This window comes from Gorilla gorilla, chromosome 1 (genome assembly GCF_029281585.2).
Source record: "Gorilla gorilla gorilla isolate KB3781 chromosome 1, NHGRI_mGorGor1-v2.1_pri, whole genome shotgun sequence".
NCBI lineage: Eukaryota > Metazoa > Chordata > Mammalia > Primates > Hominidae > Gorilla > Gorilla gorilla.
Genome location: NC_073224.2, coordinates 186,916,013 through 186,937,826, shown reverse-complemented (window position 1 = coordinate 186,937,826; position 21,814 = coordinate 186,916,013). Strand labels below are relative to the sequence as shown.

At 40.7% G+C, this 21,814-nt stretch overlaps 1 protein-coding gene across 2 annotated transcripts in view; it reads left to right on the top strand.

Annotated features, from left to right (window-relative positions):
• SCP2 (sterol carrier protein 2) overlaps positions 1 to 11,493 on the top strand; it is a 123,202-nt gene extending 111,709 nt beyond the window's left edge. The window contains exons 15-16 of one of the 2 annotated variants that reach the window (XM_004025815.5): positions 7,751 to 7,830; positions 10,492 to 11,493. In XM_004025815.5, the coding sequence (XP_004025864.1) occupies positions 7,751 to 7,830; positions 10,492 to 10,587 (176 nt within the window). In that variant the 3' untranslated portion in view covers positions 10,588 to 11,493. Of the gene's footprint in view, positions 1 to 7,750; positions 7,831 to 10,491 lie in introns of those variants that run through there. The other variant, XM_063698614.1, reaches the window with a different exon arrangement.
• Positions 11,494 to 21,814: the final 10,321 nt, after the last annotated feature.

The window sequence follows — 21,814 nt, the reverse complement described above, 5'->3', positions numbered from 1 at the left end:
GATTCTGTTCTTGCCCACTACTCTGCACACCTGCCAGAGTGATCACTGAAAAACTTGTCGAATTGTTACCTTCCTCTGCTCAAAAGCATCCAATAGCTTTGTCTCACTGCAGGTAAAAGCAAAGTTCTTAAAATTGCACTGTATGATCTGGCCCCAGTTTTCAGTGTCTTACTATGTATGTCCTTGCTCACTTGGCTCCAGTAACACTGACTTTTTTGCTGTTGCATGAATGTGGGATTCTCTTGGTTGGGGGCTTTCTGCTCTCTGTTCCCTGTCTGGAATTACCTTCTCCCAGACATCCTTGTGGCCTGTTCCCTCCTTTCCTTTGGATCTTTGCTCAGATTTCACCTTCTCAGTGAACCACTCCCTAACCACCCTTTTTAAAATCTTAACCCCATGGTGAAACCCCATCTCTACTAAAAATACAAAAAAATTAGCCGGGCGTAGTGGTGGGCACCTGTAGCCCCAGCTACTCAGGAGGCTGAGGCAGGAGAATGGTGTGAACCCAGGAGGCGGAGCTTACAGTGAGCCAAGATCACGCCACTGCACTCCAGCCTGGGCGACAGAGCGAGACTCCGTCTAAAAAAAAAAAAAAAAGTCTTACCCCCATTACTATTCCCTATTGCCTTTTTCTGCCTTATTTTTCTCCATAGCACTTATTACCATCTCATATACCATGTAATATTTTACTTATTTTCTTATTGTCCATCTCTCTCACTTGAATTGTAAGTTCCTTGAAGACAGAGCTTTTTGTCTGAGGTACACTGCTGCATCCCAGTGCTGAGAATGTACCCGACACATGGAAGGCCTTCAAAAATGAATAATTTAAAAATGGACAACAGAATGAATGGCATCCAGTAAGCATTCAGTAAGTGGTAGCTGTACTGTACTGTTATGCTTCTCTTGTTGGAGAGAGCCTAGGGTAATTTAGAAACACTGTGGATTGGGACCAGCTTTTTGGAGGGCTTAAAATGCCATGATAGGGACTGGGCACGGTGGCTCACGCCTGTAATCCCAGCACTTTGGGAGGCCGAGGCGGGCGGATCACGAGATCAGGAATTTGAGACCAGCATGGCCAACATGGTGAAACCCTGTCTCTACTAAAAATACAAAAAATTAGCTGGGCATGTGGTGCATGCCAGTAATCCCAGCTACTTGGGAGGCTGAGGCAGGAAAATTGCTTGAACCCAGGAGGCAGAGGTTGCAGTGAGCCGAGATGGCACCATTGCACTCCAGCCTGGGCGACAGAGCAAGACTCTGTCTTGAGAAAAAAAAAAAAAAAATGTCATGATAGGAACTTTGAAAGTCGTTTTGTATATACAGTATACCAAAGCTTTTTAATATACATTAGAGCTTCCTAAGTAGAAAAGTGAAGTCAGAGCTGTGTTTTAGAGGATGAAGCTGGTACATTAGACCTGATGAATTGAAAGGGGTGAGAGATCAGAAACAGAGAGAGCCATCAGGAGGATAGATGTTGCCACTGTCTAAGTGAGCGGAGAGGATGACCGGCCTTAGTGTAGGCAGTGGGAAAAGTAAGTGTTCTGAGAGTAGATGCCAGAGATACTGGAGGTGAAGGTAATGGGACCTGGGAATTGTATAGAAGAAGCGTGTCTATCAAAGGTGGTGAAATTTCGTTACTGGCACATTTTTGAGGGAGGTCCTGTAGGAAAGGATGACATTGGGTGCACAGGTGGAAGCAAGGTTACTTCTAGTAAGAAGGGATGGATGGAAACTTCTTTCTCTGCAAGGGTAGTTAAATATTCAGGGGCATTTTGAGAGGAGAGGAGGTTGGCAAGCTCCTGGAATAGAGTGTAGAGCTTGGAGTCCGGAGAAAAAGTGAAGAGCACTGTTAACGTGCACGGTTGAATAAGGGATTGATGAGAGATGAATGAAAGAAAAATTGAGCAGTAGTTAGGGCATCTGTCTAGTGTGGGCAGCATGGCTTTGTTGTGGAAGGTTCCTGAATTATACAGAGTCCCTTTTCTTCCTTCCAAAATGAATGGGAAAAAAATGGCCATAACTTTGCATTCTATGAGCTGCCACTCTAAGGTGGTGTACAAAGAAAAGCTAAAGGCTTTATCTGGATTCCAGCTTTTAGAAATAGAAAGAACTTCAGGAATTATAGTAGTGATCTTTTTTTTTTTTAAATGACTGAAGGTTAATGGTTACTTTTATATTTAGATATGCCCATACTGATATTAAGGTTGTTTTTTTAAAAATTTCTCCTTTTCCTCCTATTTTGTTGTTGTTGGTTGATAGCGTTGGTTTGTCATCAAAGATCATATGCTGATGGAAAGCTGTTGAATGATTTTGGAAAAGCTGTGTTCCCTCCAGATACGTTCTTGCCATGTTCTTCCCACATTAGGTGCTGTACCCCAGACCCCAAGGGATCTTACCCTGGGGAAGGATAGTTTCTGCTGAAACTGACACTTATTGGCAGCCAAGAGTGGTGTTGAAATACAGACTTACCAAGAAAAGCCATCACTGGAAATTGCCAGCTCCTTTTACATCAACCAACAAATGGCTATTTGTTAGAGATTAGCTACATTAAAGCATTAATAACCTGTCCTAGTTTGAACCGGCATCTTAAGGAGAATTGCTAGTTCATTTGGCATGTACATAATGTTAGGGGGTTTGTTTATTGTTAACAAAGTAAGATTTACTTAAATGTATTTTGTAAGAGCTTGGTAATTACTGAGATGATTATATTATGGATTTTTAGATTTTGTGCATTTTCCATCATCTCTTTTTGCTTCCTGGATGCCTTTTAGTATCTTCTCCATGAGTTCTGCCTTTCCCTCATCTCCTTTGAAACGACTCATATAGCATATCTCCAGGAGGCCATCTTTGATTAATCTAACATAACATATTATTCCTTCATTCGTTTATTCTGACCCTTCAGCACCTTGAGTTCTCAACTCTGTCCCTTTATGGGCAGCATGATACAGAAAGCTTCAGGGTCTCCTATCCCCAAGGTAAACTAGAAAGAGCATAGCCTTTTAGAAACAGCCAAACCTGGGTTCAGATCTAGGCTCTGTCACTCAGAGGGTATATACCTTCCCTGAGTCCAATGGTCTTATCTAAATATGATAAGAATAATTTCTATCCATAGAACTGTTGTGGGGATTAAATGAGATAAGGAAGATAGAGCATCTAGCATAGTAAGTGCTCAGTAAATCATTGTTTCCTCCCCAGACCATATGTTAAACATTAATTTTGCTTAGACACAGGTTTGTCTCAGCCCCTCAAAAGGACTTTGAAAACTTGGAAACCATCTGGGATTCATCAAATGCTATGAATCAGTGCAGGTGCAGTTAAAACTGAGCTGTTGAATGTTTACATACTTCCTAAAACAAAAGGAAGCTGTAGAGCATAGGAATTGGAAGTATGAGCTTTGGCAACAGGAATCTGCATTCAGATGTAGCTCAGCTACTTACTAGCTATGTGGTCTTGGGCAAGTTATTTGGTCCCTCTGACCCTTATAGGATTATTATAAAGATCAGATGAGACCAGATATGTTGAAGTGTTCAGCATAGTGAGAGCTCAATAAATGCTGATATTATAGCAGCAGCAGTAGCAGATTTTACTTCCTGAAGCCCCCTTTCAATGACCGAGAGTCCTTTCTTGGACTATTAGGACCAGGTCCAACTATCTCAGTTTGTTTTTTACCTCGTGCTCTTTGATGTTATATATCTGCAATAGAACTGGATTTTCTAGGCTGTAAATTTGTTTATTTTTTAAGGATTTAGACCTTTTTTCCAGTATTAAGAGAAAATTTTCTTAGCAGCTAAGTTACGATGACCGTTGAATCTCAGCCTTTTTAGGGGCAATCCCTGAGTTGTAAGACACATAATAAAACCTTTTTTTCTATCTTGTTTCAGTTATTTAATACTATAGGCATACTATGCTTTAACAGTTTATTCCATCTCTTTTTTTTTTTTGAGATGGAGTCTCACTCTTGTCACCCGGGTTGGAGTGCAATGGCATGAACTTGGCTCACTGCAACCTCTGCTCCTGGGTTCAAGCGATTCTCCTGCCTCAGCCTCCCCAGTAGCTGGGATTACAGGCACCTGCCACCATGCTTGGCTAATTTTTGTATTTTTAGTAGAGATGGGGTTTCACCATGTTGGCCAGGCTAGTCTCGAACTCCTGACCTCAGGTGATCCGCCCACCTCAGCCTCCCAAAGTGTTGGGATTACAGGTGTGAGCCAGCGCACCCGGCTTCTATTCCATCTCTTTTATTAAGGAACAGATTATCTGATTAGCTATTGTGACATAATTTGATCATCTTTTGAAATTCACGTAATCTATTTATTTATTCAACAAGTATTTATTGATTTCCTATGTGTCAAGTACTCTTCAAGGGCCTGTGCATATAGCAGTGATCAACACTGACAAGGGCTCTGCCCCCTTGAAGTTTTCATTCTATTGGACAAATACAGACAGGAAACACATACACATATAAGTAGTTTCAGATCAGTGCACTGTGAATAAAATGTGACTTCATTTTAGGGAGAGGCCAGCTTTAATTTGAGCTAATTCTTAATGAGAGGAGGAGCCAACTGTTAGAATCCTATTGTTATATTAATTGATTGCCTAAAACGTTGACTGCTGAAAATGTTGATTTCTTGGTGAATTTTTCCTTTTGCACTTGAAATCTCTCATTTGGACAAGGTAGACATGGCTGATTTAGCAATGAGATATTAGTCTTTGTTGTCCAGTCTTTTTTCCACTATTTTACTTTGATAATAAAATTAATATTTTAAAAGCTTTGTATTATTAAAATTGCATACACTTGATTTTAAAAAATTAGAAAAGATAGACAAACGAAACGAAGAACTACCCTACCAAAATTCCACTGTCCAGGTTAGGAGTTGGCAAATTATGGCCTGCAGACCAAATCTAGCCCATCACCTGTTTTTTTGTTTTGCGTTTTGTAAAATTTTTGTTGAAGTCTAGCCTGTAGTAAAGGGCATAATTCCAGAGTGTACCACGTGATGAATGTTTACAAATGAATACACCTCCAAGGTCAAGTCACAGAATGTTGCCAGTACTCCAGAAGCCTCCCTCCTGCCCCCCTGCTATCACTATTCACTCCCAAAAGGAACCATTATTTCAAATCCTATCACCATAGCTTGATTTTATTTATTTTAGAAATTCATACAAATAGAACCATAGAACAATAACTCTATGGTTTTGTTTACTCTTTTTTAGGTCTGGCTTTTTTTTGTTCAACAGCATAAGATTCATTCATATGGTTGCGTGTGGCAATAGTTTGTGTTTACTAGGCGAATACCCCAGAATTTATTCGTTGTGCATTTGATGTATCTTTGCATTGTTTCAATTTGGGGGCCTGATGAATAAAGTTGTTATGAATATTCTTATAGATGTTTTTTAGTGGACATTTCCATTGTACTTACTTCTACTGGACATGTACCCAGGGCTAGGTGATAAAGTGCAGTATAGCCTAACAGGTTTTTGGTGTGGATGTACTATTTTACATTTCCTTCCATATTATATGAGAGTTTTAGTTCCTCCGCATTTTTGACAGTACTTGGTACTTGCCAGGTTTTTTTAAAAATCAGGTTAATTGATGTACAATTAACAATAAACAATAAAATCAACCCTTTTTAGATGTATAATTCTGTGAATTTAGACAAATGCATACAGTTGTGTAACTATCACCAGAAATCAAGATATAGACAGACTGTTTCCATTACCCCAGAAAGTGTCCTCATGTCCCTCTATAGTCAGCCCCCTCAGGCCCTTTTAGCCACTAGTTTGATTTCTCTCGCTGTAGTTTGCTTTCCTTAGGAAGTCATACACATGAAATGATACAGTATGTAGCTTTTTGAGCCTCCTTCTTTCACTGAAATTTATTCATGCTGTTGCATGGATCATCAAGTATTTTATTCTTTTTTGCTGCTGAATGGTTACCCCTTCACCAGTTGATGCACATTTGGGTTTTTTCCAGCTTTTGGCAATTATGAATCTTAAAGCCACTATAAGCATTCACATACAGGTTTTTGTGTGGACGTAAGTTTTCATTTTTCTTCGGTAAATACCTAGGAATAGGATTGCTAGTTCATATAGTATGTGTATGTTTAGCTTTATGTGAAACTTCCAGACTGTTTCCTGAAAGTGGCTGTATCATTTTACAGTCTTTCTGGTATTATGTTGACCTTTCATTTGTTTCCCATCCTCACTAACACTGGGTATTGTCTTTTTTTTTTTTTTTTTTTAATTTCAGCCATTTGTTCTAGTAGGTATGTGGCACTCATCATGATTTTAATGTGAATTTTCTGATGATTAATGAAGTGAAGCACTGTTTCATGTGTTTCTTGACCATTTGGAGATCTTCTTTTATATAATGCCTACATGTGTCATTTGTTCATTTTTATATTGGATCGTCTAACCTTTTCTAGTTGAGCAGTAGAAGTTCTTTTTTTTATCTTTTCCTGTAATCCACTGTACCTTAGAAAGGAGTTCTTCGTATAGTCTGTATACGAGTTGTTTGTCAGAGATATATGAGTTGCAAATATCTTCTCCTCCCTCTGTCTGCCACCTGTTTAAAATAATTTTATGGGAACACAGCCAACATTTGTTTATATATTATCTGTGGCTGCTTTTGCACTACAGGGGCAGAATTGGGTAGTTGTGATAGAGACCTACTGACCTGCAAAGCCTAAAATATTTAGTGTCTGATCTGTTACAGAAAGTTTGTTAACCCTTGATCTAGATAACCGTATTCATTTTCTATTACTGCATAACAAATTGCCACAAATTTAGTAGCTTAAAACAATGCCCACATTTATTAGCCCACAGTTTCCATGGATAAGTAGGCTGAGGACAGTTTAGCTGGGTCCTCTGCATAGAGTCACACAAGGCTACAGTCAAGCTTTTGGCCAGGGCTGGGCTCTCATCTGGAGGCTTCAATGGGGAAGGATCCATGTCCAGGTTCATTCAGGTTGCTGGCAGAATTCATTTGCCTGTGGCCTTGGGAATGATAGCTTCCCTCTTTTACTGGCTATAGGCCAGAGCTGGCCCTCAGCTCCTAACAGCCAGTTCCCTGCCACGTGGCCCTCTCCATAGGAAGTCCACAGCATAGCAGTGAGCTCATTCAGAGCCAGCAGGAGAGCAAGAATGAGTCTGCTAGCAAGGTGGAATCATTTAATGTAACAAAATGACAAGAGTGACATCTCATTATCTTTGCCATATTCTGTTAGCTAGAAGCAAGTCACAGGTTCTACTCACACTGGAAGGAAGGGGATGTACACCAGGAGGGTCATCTTAGAGTCTGTCACAGTCACTATTAGTAATATATTGGTGTCTTAAGTTTACAGATGTTTTTCTATGTTTATATAGTTGAATTCTGTTTTAAGCAAAAATGGCATCGTACAGTTTCTTTTGTAACTGGCTTATATAATAATATCATGAATAATGTAACATGAACATTTTTTCATGTCAGTAAATCCAGATCCATATCATTTCTTATTGTGGCTTGTATCATACCTCACTATTTGAATATACCATAATTTATTAATCAATTCCGTCTTGTTAAATATCAGGATTGCTTGTGGTTTATGTCACATTTTACCAGGCTGCCATAGAAGTATATGTGAGTGCCCATTTCCCCACACTGCCTCAGTGCTGGTTATAATTCTGTTGCAGTCAGTATCTCTTGACAAAAATGTATATGTGAAACTGAACACCTCCTTTTCTCCTTCCTTCTCCTGTGTATCTGTTTTAGATAAGAAGGCTGACTGCACAATCACAATGGCTGACTCAGACTTCCTGGCTTTAATGACTGGTAAAATGAATCCTCAGTCGGTAAGTATGATGGAGCTTATATCCTGCTAGTAGGTAGGTCTTTCAGCCCTTTCTACTCCATCTCCTGACTCAGACTCTAAAGTGCAAATTGGTCAGACTCACAAAACTCAGTGTTCCCCAAACAGTTGACAGACGTCTGTGGAGCAAGCTGTGTGCCAGACACTGTCTTGTGTGCTGGAAGTACCCAGAAGAGTAAGAAATAGTTCCCACGCTCAGGGCATCCACAGATCTGTAAAATAGTCAGTGCAGCCAGAGATCCAAGGTGCCACACCTGGCTTGTGGTCAGGGGAGGATGAAGGCAGGAGCAGCCATATCTCTCTGGGCCATCAGGGAGAGTGCCACAGAGGAAGCAGCTCTTGAGCTTAGTACCCAGGCGGAAAGTAGGAGTGTTCCAGGAGGAGGGAGGGGTGGCCTGACCTTTTACATTCCATTTATTTGCCCATGCTCTTCTTTTTGCCTGACCTGTCCTTACCTGACAAATGACTTGTCTTTCAAAATTAGCTCAGATATTATCTCCAAGGACCTCTTTCCAAGTTGCTGGGGAGCTGTAACCAGTCCCTCTCCTGAGCCACATACTGGACTGCCAGCTTAGTGCCTGTTGTGTTATGTTAGTCATAATATGCCTCTCTCTCTTCCCTGTTAGGCTGTGAGTGTCTCAAAGCATCAAAGCACATCTTATTTGTCTTTATGTTTCCAGAATTTAGCACGGTATCTGATGTTTTTAGGTATTCTGTAAACAACTGTTGGACTAAATTGCATTTGTCTAAAGTGTGTTTATGCCTTGTATAGATTTTCCTAGTCCCCAAATTGTCAAGGGTCCTCTTAGACTCTTCAGCTGCAGTGTTGAATGGACTTGATATAGTGAGCTTTCTGTCAACTTGATATATACTGAGCTTTCCATTAATAAAAAAGAAACTAAGATGTTTCTTTCCAATGTAACTTAATTTTTTCTGTTGTCTCAGTCTGGTTTGTTTTAGGTTTTATTCCTGCGGTTCTCTGGTAATTTCCAAGATTGGATAAAACAACTAAATCTCACTCCCACTTGCTTTTTTAAAATGCTTTTTCTATGTAACCAAGCACATTTTAGTTGATGCCATGACAAGTGAGAGATTTGCATCTGTGGTGTTTCAGCTGAATACACACCATTGGCACTGACATTTCCACTGAGCCTGCTCCAGAAATCTGGACAGAACAGAGGCCACCAGTATAGGAGCTGGCTGTCATCCTCCTTCCCACCCACTGCACATGCCATGCACAGCTTTGGCAGGCTGTTCAGACTTCACACATCAGTTGCCTTCATTCTCTCAATTTATCTTTGTACTGCCCATTTTGGGGGCAAGGTGTCAGCTTATTTTCCTTCAGCACCTGTTAACACCCAAAGGAATTAAAGATAAAAATAGCAGACCTTTCTATTAATGTGCTAATGGACTTCCCTTATGCTCAGAGGATTTCCAGAGGATTTGACTGGAAATCGTTAAATGCAGTGGAAATTCTAATTTCAGTGTTTGGCTCCAGCAACAAGCGTACATGAAGAACACCTAGGGGCCAGATTAAAATCATCTTTATGTATGGACTCTCTGAAGGGTGAAGATTCATGTTTTCTCTATTGTTAGTAAATAAAAAGTGATTTTCTTGGTTAACTCACAAAGGAGAAAGGTGGCGAGTTTCTCCTGTACTACTGGTCCATATTTTTAAATGATGTTTGTTCAATATATTGTGTTCTGAGACACCTGACCTTTAAGGCATCAGACAGAAGGCTTTGTGCCATATAGAAAGGAAATATTTAGTTTGTCCAGACAGAGGAAGGGGAAAAAAAGGAATTAGTCATCCTTACCAGGAGGTACAGAAAAAAACAGAGCTCCTTACATTCCCATGGATGATGTAGAAGAGCTCCTAGCTTCTTAATGTACTGTTAAAAATCTAGGACTACCAGAATCTTTTTTTTTAAATCTAGCCCTTCCTTATTTTAAGCATTCGGTTAAAATACTGAGATCATAGCAGGGAAATTATGCTACGTTCCCAATTTTGCTGTTTCTCTTAAGTTTTCCTGGGATTTTGTTACATGGTGAATTTAGCAAACATCATGTGATCTAATCCCAGGCAGTTGTTAAATGGAACAAATTGTGGCTCTGCACTTCAGATTGGTTTGATTTTTCTTGTTGAGCCAAAGAGTAACACAAGCACCTCATTCTCAGCAGGCTCTGTGCCCTCTGTAGGGATAAGTCCTTTATCATTGGTGGCATTTCATTCACATGCATGTTGGATTGAATCCCAAGAGTTTCTGTGTTTTTTGTGTATGCTTTTTCTCTCAGCAGCCTGCTAAAAATTTCAGTTCATATTTCCCACCTACATGGAATGTTTTAAAACAGAATCAGTGTAGTATGAACCCACTTTGAGGAGGACAGGTGAAAACAGGCTCAATTTCTATGAGAAATTTGGGAAAGCTGCTCCTTTCTGCTGATCTGCAAAAAGTGTGGCCTTTACAAATTCTTCCTTTTGAAGAATCTGGTTCCAAATCTATTCCAGAAAGCCAAGTTTCATATTTTAGAGAAAGTCATGTGACCTGGATAAATAAATGATCTCAGGGCTAGATAGTGTAGAAACATCAGCAATCTTAAAACAAAAAAACACCAAGTAATGAATTTTCTTTCTTCTTCACAGGCCTTCTTTCAAGGCAAATTGAAAATCACTGGCAACATGGGTCTCGCTATGAAGTTACAAAATCTTCAGCTTCAGCCAGGCAACGCTAAGCTCTGAAGAACTCCCTTTGGCTACTTTTGAAAATCAAGATGAGATATATAGATATATATCCATACATTTTATTGTCAGAATTTAGACTGAAACTACACATTGGCAAATAGTGTGGGATAGATTTGTTTCTTAATGGATGTGACCAATCCTGTTTTTCCTATGCTCTGGGTGAATAGAGCCTGATGGTATACTACTGCTTTGCGGAATTGCATACAACTGTGCATTACAAAGTTAATATGGTAATTATGGTCTGGGGTAAAATTGAGTTTCAGAATAAAATTAGGAACAGTAAAATCCAAAGAACTATGTAAACAAAAAAGCTTTTGTTTTGCTTACAAAGTATATTTAAGGATTATTCTGCTGAAGATTCAATTTAAGAGTTTTCCTTGGGAGAACTAAGAAACACAATGCCAACAGCTGGCCAGTAATTAGTGTTGTGCACTTCATGTCATTAATCAATTTCTCAATAGTTCTTAAAATTAGTGAGATTAAAAAAAAATCTAAAAATTTTGCATTTCATGCTATCAGAAACAGTATTTTCTTCCCAAATCAAAATAAAAGAAATATGATCAGAGCTTGAACACAGGCTTATTTTTAAAATAAAAATATTTTTAACATGGGTTTCTTTCTTGAAAAATCAGTGTATTAGTCATAAAACACCATCATTAAGAATAATTGAACAATAGTTTGCTTTCAGATGCACAGTTTTCAAATTATAATCTCATTTCACTTTATAACGTTCTCAGTCCTTTGTTATAATTTTCCTTTTTCATGTAAGTTTAATTATCTGCATTTATCTTTTTTCCTAGTTTTTCTAATACTAATGTTATTTCTTAAAATTCAGTGAGATATAGGATAAAATAATGCTTTGAGAAGAGTGTTTAATAGAAAATTAAAATAACTTTTTCTGGCCTCTCTTGTTTTTACTGTGTATGTTCTTCTTGCTCAGGCTCTCTAGATAATGCAGAATAAAGAGAAACATTGGGGGATTTATAAACTGAATGTTATCTGGACATAATCACTAGTTTTTGATTGGGGAGGCAGTGTGGTATAATAGAAAGAGCACTTGACTGGGAGCCAAGAGACTTGCTTCTCTTAGGCAGATAACTGCCTGCCTGGACCTGTTTGCTAAACTATTAGGAGATTTAAGTAGATGATCCCAAAGGTCCCTTCTGCTCAGAATCCTGTGAGTTTCCTCAGAGCACAGTAGACTGGTTTGGGAATTATCCAGGCCCCACCTTTCTGTTGTTAACTCATTACTTCACCCATAGGTGGTCAGAGGTAGACAACCAGCTGGTTTCATTTGTTTAGGTGTTTGGAGCCCTTGCTAATATAGTCAGGACTATGGATCAGATCTCCTAAGACCATTTAGCTTTGCATGTTCTGTGACAAGCAGAACAGCATTTGGTGATAGGGCAAGAGGATACATTAAGCCAATAGAAGTTGATCCCAAGTTCCATAAAATGAATTCAGAACACAGACCTACTTCCTAATCATAGTAGCTTCTTACTCTGAGAAGAAAAAGACTTCAAGCAAAGAGTTTCAGCAAAATGTCTGATTTCTCTGTAGTTTGGATTTGCTGCATCATTCTTTCTTCACTTGTCCCAGATAACAAGAGATACCTGAAATAGGCTTTAGGATGAACCTCAAAAACTAAAAGGAAAAACAAAAACTGGTTCTTACGGTAGGATTATATTCATATATGATGTAATTTGTGTGCATGATAGAAAAGTACTTTGTGATAAAATAGTTTGATTTTTTCCCCCTTCTGGTATTATAGTTTGGAGGAAGGAGATTAAGTTTTAATTTGAGTTACAACTGCCGTTACTAGTTGTGCTAGTTGAAGAGATCAAGTCTTAGTTGCCTGATTGATAAAGTGGAGATACTAATATCGGCTTCCTAGGATTATGAGAAGCTGGAGAGATAACATGTAAAGTACCTACAGCAGTTGCTAGTTTAGGGTAGTCATTCAGTAAATGTGAGTTCCCTTGCTCTTCTCACCATTAGCAGCACCACTTGCTCCTGTGATATATGATAATGATGTTTGTAGTGTTATGTCCCACTTTTGGAGTCTTTCGTTTGTTCATTTAACGAGTATTTATTGAGTGCCTGCCATATACAGAGTACTGTATAGAAGGCGTAATCTCACTGGAGATACTAGTCAGCTCTTTTTCTCAAGGTGCTTACATTCTAATGGGTGAGACAGTCAGTCAAAGAGACAATTATTATTGACTATGAAGTGCCCAGCAGGGAATGGTTAGGGCGCTCTGATAAGCAGTCATAGCGAGGGACCTTGATAAAGTAGTTAAAAGAGATGTCTTTGAGGAAGTAATTTTTAAGCTGAGATCTGAAGGTTAAGAAGGAGCAAACCATGCAAAGAACATTGCATGAAAGGGTGGAAACAGGCTTGATTTGTTCCAAAAATTGCAAGGGGGCCAGTGTGAGTGGAATAGTGAGCAGGAAGGATAGGCCCAAGATAAGATCAGATAGATACACAGAAGCTAGTTTTATTGGGATTTGTTCATTACGGTAAGGCTTTTTTTGTATTTCATTCTTAGTGAAGTCAGGAGCTGTTGACAATATAGCTTTATAGATGTTTATTTCTTCCTTAGGCTACATATTCATCTTGCCATCATATCCTAGGTCTGGAACCCAGACTAACGGAGTAGCCACTACCTGGAACATCATGACCATCATGGCAGATGAAGAGAAAAAGGTGAAGTGCATGTTGGCTCTTAAAGCTTCTGCCTGAAGTGATACATACCACTTTTGCTCCCATCTGCTTGACCAAAGAAGGTCACATGCCCCACCTAACTTCAGAAACCTAACATGTACCAGAAGGAGAAAGTAGAGTGGGAATATTCGTGAAGAGAACTGATGACCACCAGAAGGGCTGCAAATGGGAATGAAATAATTTAAACTACCGCTGTAGGTGGTGTGTGGATAATGTACTGGTGGCAGAGGTCTGGAGAATGGCTGTCTGGGTGCAAGAAAATGGCGTCCTGGACTAGGGTGTCAGTAGTAAGAGATAGGTGTGGAAAAACAGGCAGAGGTAGAGCTGACAGAACTTGGTAACTGAGTGTCAGGGGCGGGGCGGGGCGGGGTGGGGGAGCGGGTGGCAAGAATGACTTCTAGTGACGGGCCAGCCGAATGGTGGATCGTGACTGGACTGGCAGTGACACAAGCAGGTTTCAGGGGCAGTAGTTAAAATAAGTTCTGCTTTTGAAATTTTAACTTGGAGATGCCAGAGAGGTTTGCAAATAGAGATTAAGGAGAGGGTTGGATTTGACGAGCTTAGAGGTGAGGTCAGCTTGGAGATACACACTTGGAAGTCATGAATATATGGTTTGAATTTAAAGCTACAGGAATGGATATTACCTGGGTTGGGGAAAAGGAAGGTTAGGGTAATCCTTGAGGAACTTCAGCTTTTTGAGGTCTGGTAGAGGAGGACAAGGGGCCAGAGAGGTAGAGGGAGAACTCCAAGAAGAGATGGCCAAAATGGGAATGGTCAACTATGTCACTTGAACTCAATAGAGAGGTCAAGTAGAATGATCTCTGAAAAGTGTCTACTGGGTTAAATTTGGCAACACGAAAGTCACTGGTGACCACTGCAAAATCAGTTTCAAAACAAAACAAAACAAAACAAAAAACAGTGGAGCACGTAGGGATAAAAGCTATATTGGAATTGGTTTCATAAAGTTTTATGAAAAATAGGAACAGAAGAGTTCCATTTGGTAGTGATATGCTCAGTTTCCAAGTGACGAATATAGAGCAAGCACATTAGCTAATACAGGTCTAAGCTAGGTCATCTTGCACATGCTGTTCTCTGTGCCTGCCCTCACTATTCTCCCCCTCCCCACTCTTGCCCCCCACCACACAGTTCACTTGGCAAATTCTCTTCACTCTTCAAGACCTACTTAGGTACCTTTGCTTTCAGGAAGCTGTCATGGTTTGTTACACAGTAGAGCTAATCATTCCTTCCTGGTCATTTGTTTCTGTCTCCCACCCAGTAGAGAGGTTCTTAAAGGAAAGGACTGCCTCTCATGCATCCATTTTGAGATCTCCAGCATAGTTTTGGCTTATTGTTGTTAAATGAATGAAGGAGATAGGCGAGTAACAATTTTATATTCACAGAGGGAGCATTTCTGAGGATGAGAGCCTAGTCACAGAATTGCATTCTCCGTTACAAAGACTTTTTGTAGCCCTGATGATGAAAGAGAACATTAAAAATTTTTCCCTTAGCCTAACTTTTCCTAATTTTTCTTTGAAAATATTTGCAGCTTCCCATAACAGTCTTTCAACTTCAGACTGAAACATTTGGAAGTAGTAAGAAAAATCTGTTTATTAATGGTCTTTTTATGTTTTTGAAAACAAAGTGGTGGCTGGGTGTGGTGGCTCATGCCTGTAATCCCAGCACTTTGGGAGCCTGAGGTGGGCTGATCACATGAGGCCAGGAGTTCAAGACCAGCCTGGCCAACATGGTGAAACCCTATCTTTACTAAAAATTTAAAAATTAACCAGGTGTGGTGGCGCACGCCTGTAATCCCAGCTACTCGGGAGGCTGAGGCATGAGAATCTCTTGAGCCAGGAGGTCACTGCCACTGCACTCCAGCCTGGGTGACAGAGTGAGACCCTGTCTTAAATAAATAAATAAAAAAAAAGTTGCCTGGTGGGTTCTTTCTGCATTAAAATCATTAGTCTTGTTGCTGTACTTTTTCAGATGAATTCACACTCTCAGATTTCTACAATTTTTGTTGGATGTGTAGAGGAAAAATAATGGAAAGCATTGCTAGCATGTCAAGTCCATGTAGAGGTGGGGGTATGACAAAGGAGTCACTGAGGAATTTCAGGTCAAAAAGTCCTGTCTCTGCCTCCTGGAAGCTAAGTTAGGGTAAGGCATTTAAGCCTCACCAGCATTTAGTTTTAGTTTCTGCCTCTGCAAAGGAGGGACACTGTTGAATTTTTTTTTTTTTTTTTTTTTACAGTCAGTCTCATTAGACTGTATACATCTTGAATGCAGTAACTCTGTTACTCATCTCTGTGTCTCTAGTATTAATGCAGTGTCCACCAGAGCAGCATCAATAACTGTTTCTTGGACAAATAAGGGTTAGACAATGATCATTAATGCTATTTTTAAATTGTAAAATACTTTGTGAAAGGGCCAATCACATATAAATATAAGTTCCCTCTGTTTTCCCCACATATGTCATCTTAGAAAAAAAGTGAAATTAAATCCTACAATTAACAGCTTTATCTTCTGAAACTTTAGCAGTCTCAGAAAAGAGTACATTTGGCTGGGCACAGTGGCTCACACCTGTAATCCCAGCACTTTGGGAGGCTGAGGCGGGTGGATCACCTGAGGTCAGGAGATCGAGTGCATCCTGGCTAACATCGTGAAACCCCGTCTCTACTAAAAATACAAAAAATTCGCCAGGTGTGGTGGCACGTGCCTGTAGTCCCAGCTACTTGGGAGGCTGAGGCAGGAGAATCACTTGTACCCGGAAGGCGGAGGTTGCAGTGAGCCGAGATCGTGCCACTGCACTCCAACTTGGGCAATAGAGCAAGATGCTGTCTGAAAAGAAAGAAAGAAAGAAAGAAAATAGTACATTTAGAACAGCCTGATATAATGGGAAAACTTTGGGGCCCATCAGATGTGAGTTTTGTTTCTACCTTTGGCACTTACACAACTTTGGGACCACCTTGAGCTAATAAGGAAAGACTCTGAGACTTTCTCCCTCTGTGAAAAGGGACTCATAATGTCTGCCTTCCTGGTTGTTAGGAAGATGAGCAATTGCAGTTGTAATATGTCAAGCACATAGCAGGTACTGAGTAGATGCTGCAAAATGTTATTGAAGGAATTTTTTTAACATGAAATTTATTCATTGGAACATTTTGTGATAATCTTTTTTTTTTTTTTTTGAGACAGAGTCTTGCTCTGTCACCCAGGCTGGAGTGCAGTGGTGCGATCACTGCTCACTGCAACCTCCGCCTCCCTGGTTCAAGCAATTCCCCTGCCTCAGCCTCCCGAGTAGCTGGGACTACAGGCGTGCATCACCACACTCAGCTAATTTTTTGTATTTTTTTAGTAGAGATGGGGTTTCACCATGTTGGCCAGGATGTTCTCGATTTCCTGACGTTGTGATCCTCCCACCTTCTGCCTCCCCAAAGTGCTGGGATTACAGGCGTGAGCCACCGTGCCTGGCCCATGATAATCGTTTGAGTTCACATAATCAGCTGGCTTCAGAATGAGGACAATTTGCTTTTATTAACTGTTTACATCCTTATGTTTTCCTCAAGAACCATTAAAATTTAATGGTCTCTATACTTAAGTGAATGGATATAGAATTATTTAGTTTGACTTTCAGAAGGTTTGCATTTTAGCCAAAGATTAAATTCTAGCTGCCCATGCCATGATTACTTTTTGAACAGAAAGAAGTCACTTGATGTTATTGACTAGGAAAAAAAATGGTAATCAGCCAGATGGTACCTCTGGGAAAATTACTCTGTGGGAGTCAGCTTGTTTAGAAACCACACTGATATGAATTAGGAATGTTGAGTATGGTACTAAACAGCTAATGAGGGGCCTGAAAGATTTATGAGCTATTAGGAACCACAGCCATATCTGGCCAAATTTTAGAGTTTTTCTCAATAGAGAGTTACAAAATCTTCTGAACAGTCTCGTATTATATCTATCTGGAGACTGCTGCGAACAAACAGCTCTTTAGTTCTTGGTAAGAACAAAGAATATTGGGCCAGATTTCTGGCCCCTAAGAAATGTGGAGTGTGATTCCATTTGGCTGGAAGTTTAGTTTGGTATGGAATTTTAGCCAGACTTCTAGGGGAAATAATTTTTTAAAAATGTAACCAAAGCTTATTGCAAAAAGTCATGTGCATTTGGTCTATGTATTCTATTAATGGTCATTTAAATACTTTGTAAATATTCACAGTACTGTTTCCAGCAGCATGTAGTAAGTGCTTGACCTTTTTGTTTTTGAATTTATGGCCATAAACTTTTATGTAGAACTGGGGGAAATTGATTGTAGTCTGCTGTTTATTTAAATTGCAGGTAGTTGTCTAACCAACTACCAAACAGTGATTTTTTTTCTCTCTCTGGAAGTTGTTGTGTGATTCACCTTTTCGAATATGGCACCTTCTGTTGTGTACAGAGCACTCTGTTCAAGATTAGACACTTTATTAGAACAGAAATAGAAAATAATTTGACACGAAGACACAGTAGTATAGGAACAATTGACTAGGCAGGCTGAAAGAAGACTTAGGCTTGGCAAAATGATACCCAAACGCAGGGTGTGATATCAGTTCACGAATATTCGAGAGATGGAAAGACCAAAGAGGGAGAGGAATTATTTTGCTTAGTTATTAGAAGTTAGGGGAAGAAATATAGAAAGAGAAATTTCAGACTGAATACCATTGAATTTCCAGACAATAAAAATCGGTCATGAGTGGACTAGAAGCTCCAACCACAGAGATGCTTCTAGACCCACATGGCAAAAACAGGGCATTTCATTGTGGGAGATGTACCTTAATAGTGGCTGAAAGATCATCTGAACAGGAGAAAGTGGTATTTCATTGACAGCCGCTCTTGAGGATTTCTCCTTTTGCAGTTGATCAAAATCTTTTTTTCTTCTATATGCTGGAAAGAAGACTTGAGATCTTTTTGCTTACTTGTTTATACCCTGACTGGTTCATAACTTAATTTGGAAGAAACATGACATACCTTTGGAAGAAACAGTCTTCAAAAGAAATGAGAATTCAAAAGCTTCAAGTTTTTGTAGCATGAAAGTAGTCTGAATTTGTTTTTTGTCTTTTTTTCATCCATTTTTATTTAGCTTAAGGTAACAGCTAGTTGGCTGGCTACAGTGTGGGAGACAACTCTCACTGGAGTTGGAACCTGAAGACTGAGTTTGAATTCTGACTCAAGCACTCATTAGCTGGGTCACCTGAGCAAGCTGCATATCCTCCCTGAGCATCCCTTTTCCAAAATAATGGGGCAATAATACCATCATGTTTGCTGTGAAGATCAAGTGAAATAGTGTGTGGGAAAGTGTGTACCAGTTTTAGTTATTCATGTTTGTTTTATTTTCTATTGTTGATGAAACAAATGATCACAAAGTAGTGATCATAAATTTATTATCTAACAGTTCTGTAGCCTAGAAGTCTGGTTGAGTTTGACTGGTTTCTTTGCTCTGGGTCTCACAAGGCTGAAGTCAAAGTATTGCTGCCCTGGGCTCGTATCTGGAGGCTCCAGGGGAGAAGGTGGCTCTGCTCCCACATTCGTTCAGATGCTGGCAGAATTCTGTTTCATGCCGCTGTAGGACTGAAGTCCCTGTACCATTCCTGGCAGCCTACGGGTGTTTCACTTTCTAGAGGCTGCCTTATTCCCTAGCTTATGACCCTCTTCATCTTTAAAGCTAGTCAAGTCCTTCTGATGTTTCAAATCTCTCTGACCTCCTCTTCTGCTTCATCTTCTCTCTCTCCAGCTAGAGAAAGTTCTCTGTTTTTTAGGGCTCATGTGATTAGGCCCACCGGGGTAATCCAGAATATACTCCCTATTTTGAAGTCCGTAACCTTAGTTACATCTGCAAGGTCACTTTCATCATGTAACATATTCAAAGGTTTTAGGGATTAAGGTGTGGATATCTTTGGGGCAGGGGTGGGGGGTATTCTGCCTATCACAGTGGTATTTTAGGGTGAGAGAGGAGAGCTTGCAGAACATGAGATTCTTGCCCTGGAGGACTCACAATCCAGTGGGAGAAAGAGGAAAAACAGCAAGAAAGTTCCAATAATAAAGAGTCTATATGAGATGTTATAGCAGCCCAGGAGACTCCTTGTGTACTTGACTTGGACTGAAGATTTTTCATTATTCTCTTCTTGTTCCCTGAAGAGTCTTGCCTTCATCAAGGTCCTTCAGGTGGAATTCATATGCCCCAAACACCACCATGTGATTTGATTCCTTAAATGTCCAGAAAATCAAGCTGCTGCCATAGCTATTTGGGACTCTACTGCTTAATAAGGTCTCAGCCCTCAGCTCCAAGTAGGAGGAATTATTTTCTTCTTTGATGATGAGGCATAACAAGAGCTCATTGTTCCTCATCTCCTGTTTCTCATCATCAAACCCCACTGAGAGCCTTCTTGTTCTTTACTCCTAGCTCTCTCTACCGTATCAATGTATGTCTTTCCTCCCTCCTCTTTGGAGTGTTCTTGTTTCTTATTGTTTTGAATTAGAAGGCACTTTCCCTGGGCAGTACAGAGGTTACTGTTTAATTCTTGCCACTTGTCATTTCTATTTTAATAATGTTTCCTGGCTATTTGGTCAGGTCTGGGTGATAGTTTTGCAGCAATAGCTACCATTTACTGAGCACTTACCATGTGCCAGGTACTATGTAAAGTTCTGTACTTGCATTCTCCAATTTAGACATACTGTGAAGTGTAGGTACTATTTTTATATTCATTTGAACCTAGCTAGGATTTGAACCCAGCTCCAAGCTTAAAGCTTGTACTTGACACTATGTACTTCAGTAATATCAAACAGGAGCTGAAATTGAGGGGCAGCATGAAGGAATTGAAGCAGCACAAGTAGATTCAGGAAACCTCAATTTCAAACTCTGCCTTTACAATCCTTCTGAAAGAGGATTTGCTTCTAGAGCACCAAGGTTGCCTCCATTTTTCCACCAGAGACACTCAAAGTGATTCTTCCTGCAGCTTATATCTATAGTAGCAGCCAACCACAAAGCACACATGGGCATTTGCTCAGCATTCCATAGAAGAGTCTATTTCTCTGGGAGGTGGTGGGTACTGGGTGTGTGGTGTGCCGTGTAGCTGGCCCCTGAAACACCTTGGCCTTAGCAGTTATAAGTATAGAGAATATCTTCCCCACAGGGTTAGGATGATTAAGATATTTTAAGGATTTAGGATGGTGCCTGTCATTTATTAGGCACTCAATATGTGCTGGCTCTCATTGTCCTAAAAGATTTTTAGTTCATGAGTATTCAAGCTAGTAGAATCCTGTCCTTTTAGCTCTACTTGAATCTAGGCTCAGTGTTCAGGAGAAGACACGAGATGCATCTCTGTTGGTCCAGGTCCAATGCTGTGAATCATACCAACTCTTGTAAGTTTGAGCTCCAAAAGGACTGGAATTTGAGGCCAAAGAAGGCAAAATATTTTCCCTCCCCATTCTTGCTAAGTTCTTGGGTTGTTGGTGTAATGGAAACAGACAGTCCTGGGTTCAAATCTAGACTCTACATTTGCCTGCTCAAGTTACCTGCCTGTTTCCATCATGGGAAGAACTTGGGCTGTGGAGAAGGGTAAACCTGGGGTCAAAACCCCAGCTCTGCCAGTGAATGGGCATTTTACTCAGTCAAGTATCCTTTCTGAGGCCATCTCTTTTCTATAAAGTGGGGCAGCAGCAGTTCTTCCTTTCCAGAGTTGTGAAGCAGAGCATAATGCATGTGGTATAACCAGGCTGCCATGGGGGTGGCAGCCAGTGAAAGGTCTGGAGCTGCTTTACAGGGGCCATTCATTCATTCATTCATTCAGGTTAAGGTTGAGCAAGGGGTCCCACGTGTGACTTATGCATCCTTCCCCCTCTTCAGTGGGAGGGCAGCCAGGTGAGGCAGCTGTAGATGCCCTGCCCACAGGCCAGAGCAGGTAAGGGGAAGAGGCTTGCTACACAGTGGAGGTGCCAAGTACCACCTAAGCCCAGCCGCATTGCCTGTTCCACCGCCGAAGCCCCTGGCGCCAAACAGTGTTGCTTCAGTTAATACTCCTTTACTTGGAAACATTTTCAGTTCCTGGGAGCAATATGGTGGCGTGAGGTCTCACTGTTCACCCGCCCTGTTTCTCTGTGACTGGGATCTGCATGTCCCCGACTCCGGCCCAATTTACCATTCTTCAAGGCTCACCAGGCTGTGTGCCCAGGGCCAACAGGGATGGGAGTGGAGGGTGGGGTGGAGCGTGGGGAACTTTTCCGGGAAGAGGCCCAGCAGGGTCTTGGCTGGCGGCCCCATTAGCCACGGCCCAGGACCCCAGGGTGGGAGAGTGAACGGAAAGGTACTCGTGCCTGGAGCGGTTGCAACATCCTCTGTAATGAGGAAGATACAGCTCAGAGGCACTGGGTCGAAGAACCCCTCTCCCCAGCCCTCCTTTCAGGTGTCGGGGCCTAAATGGGGTCCAGTTCCAGTGCGGAAGGCTGGGAACTAGGAAGCATCGCGGACCA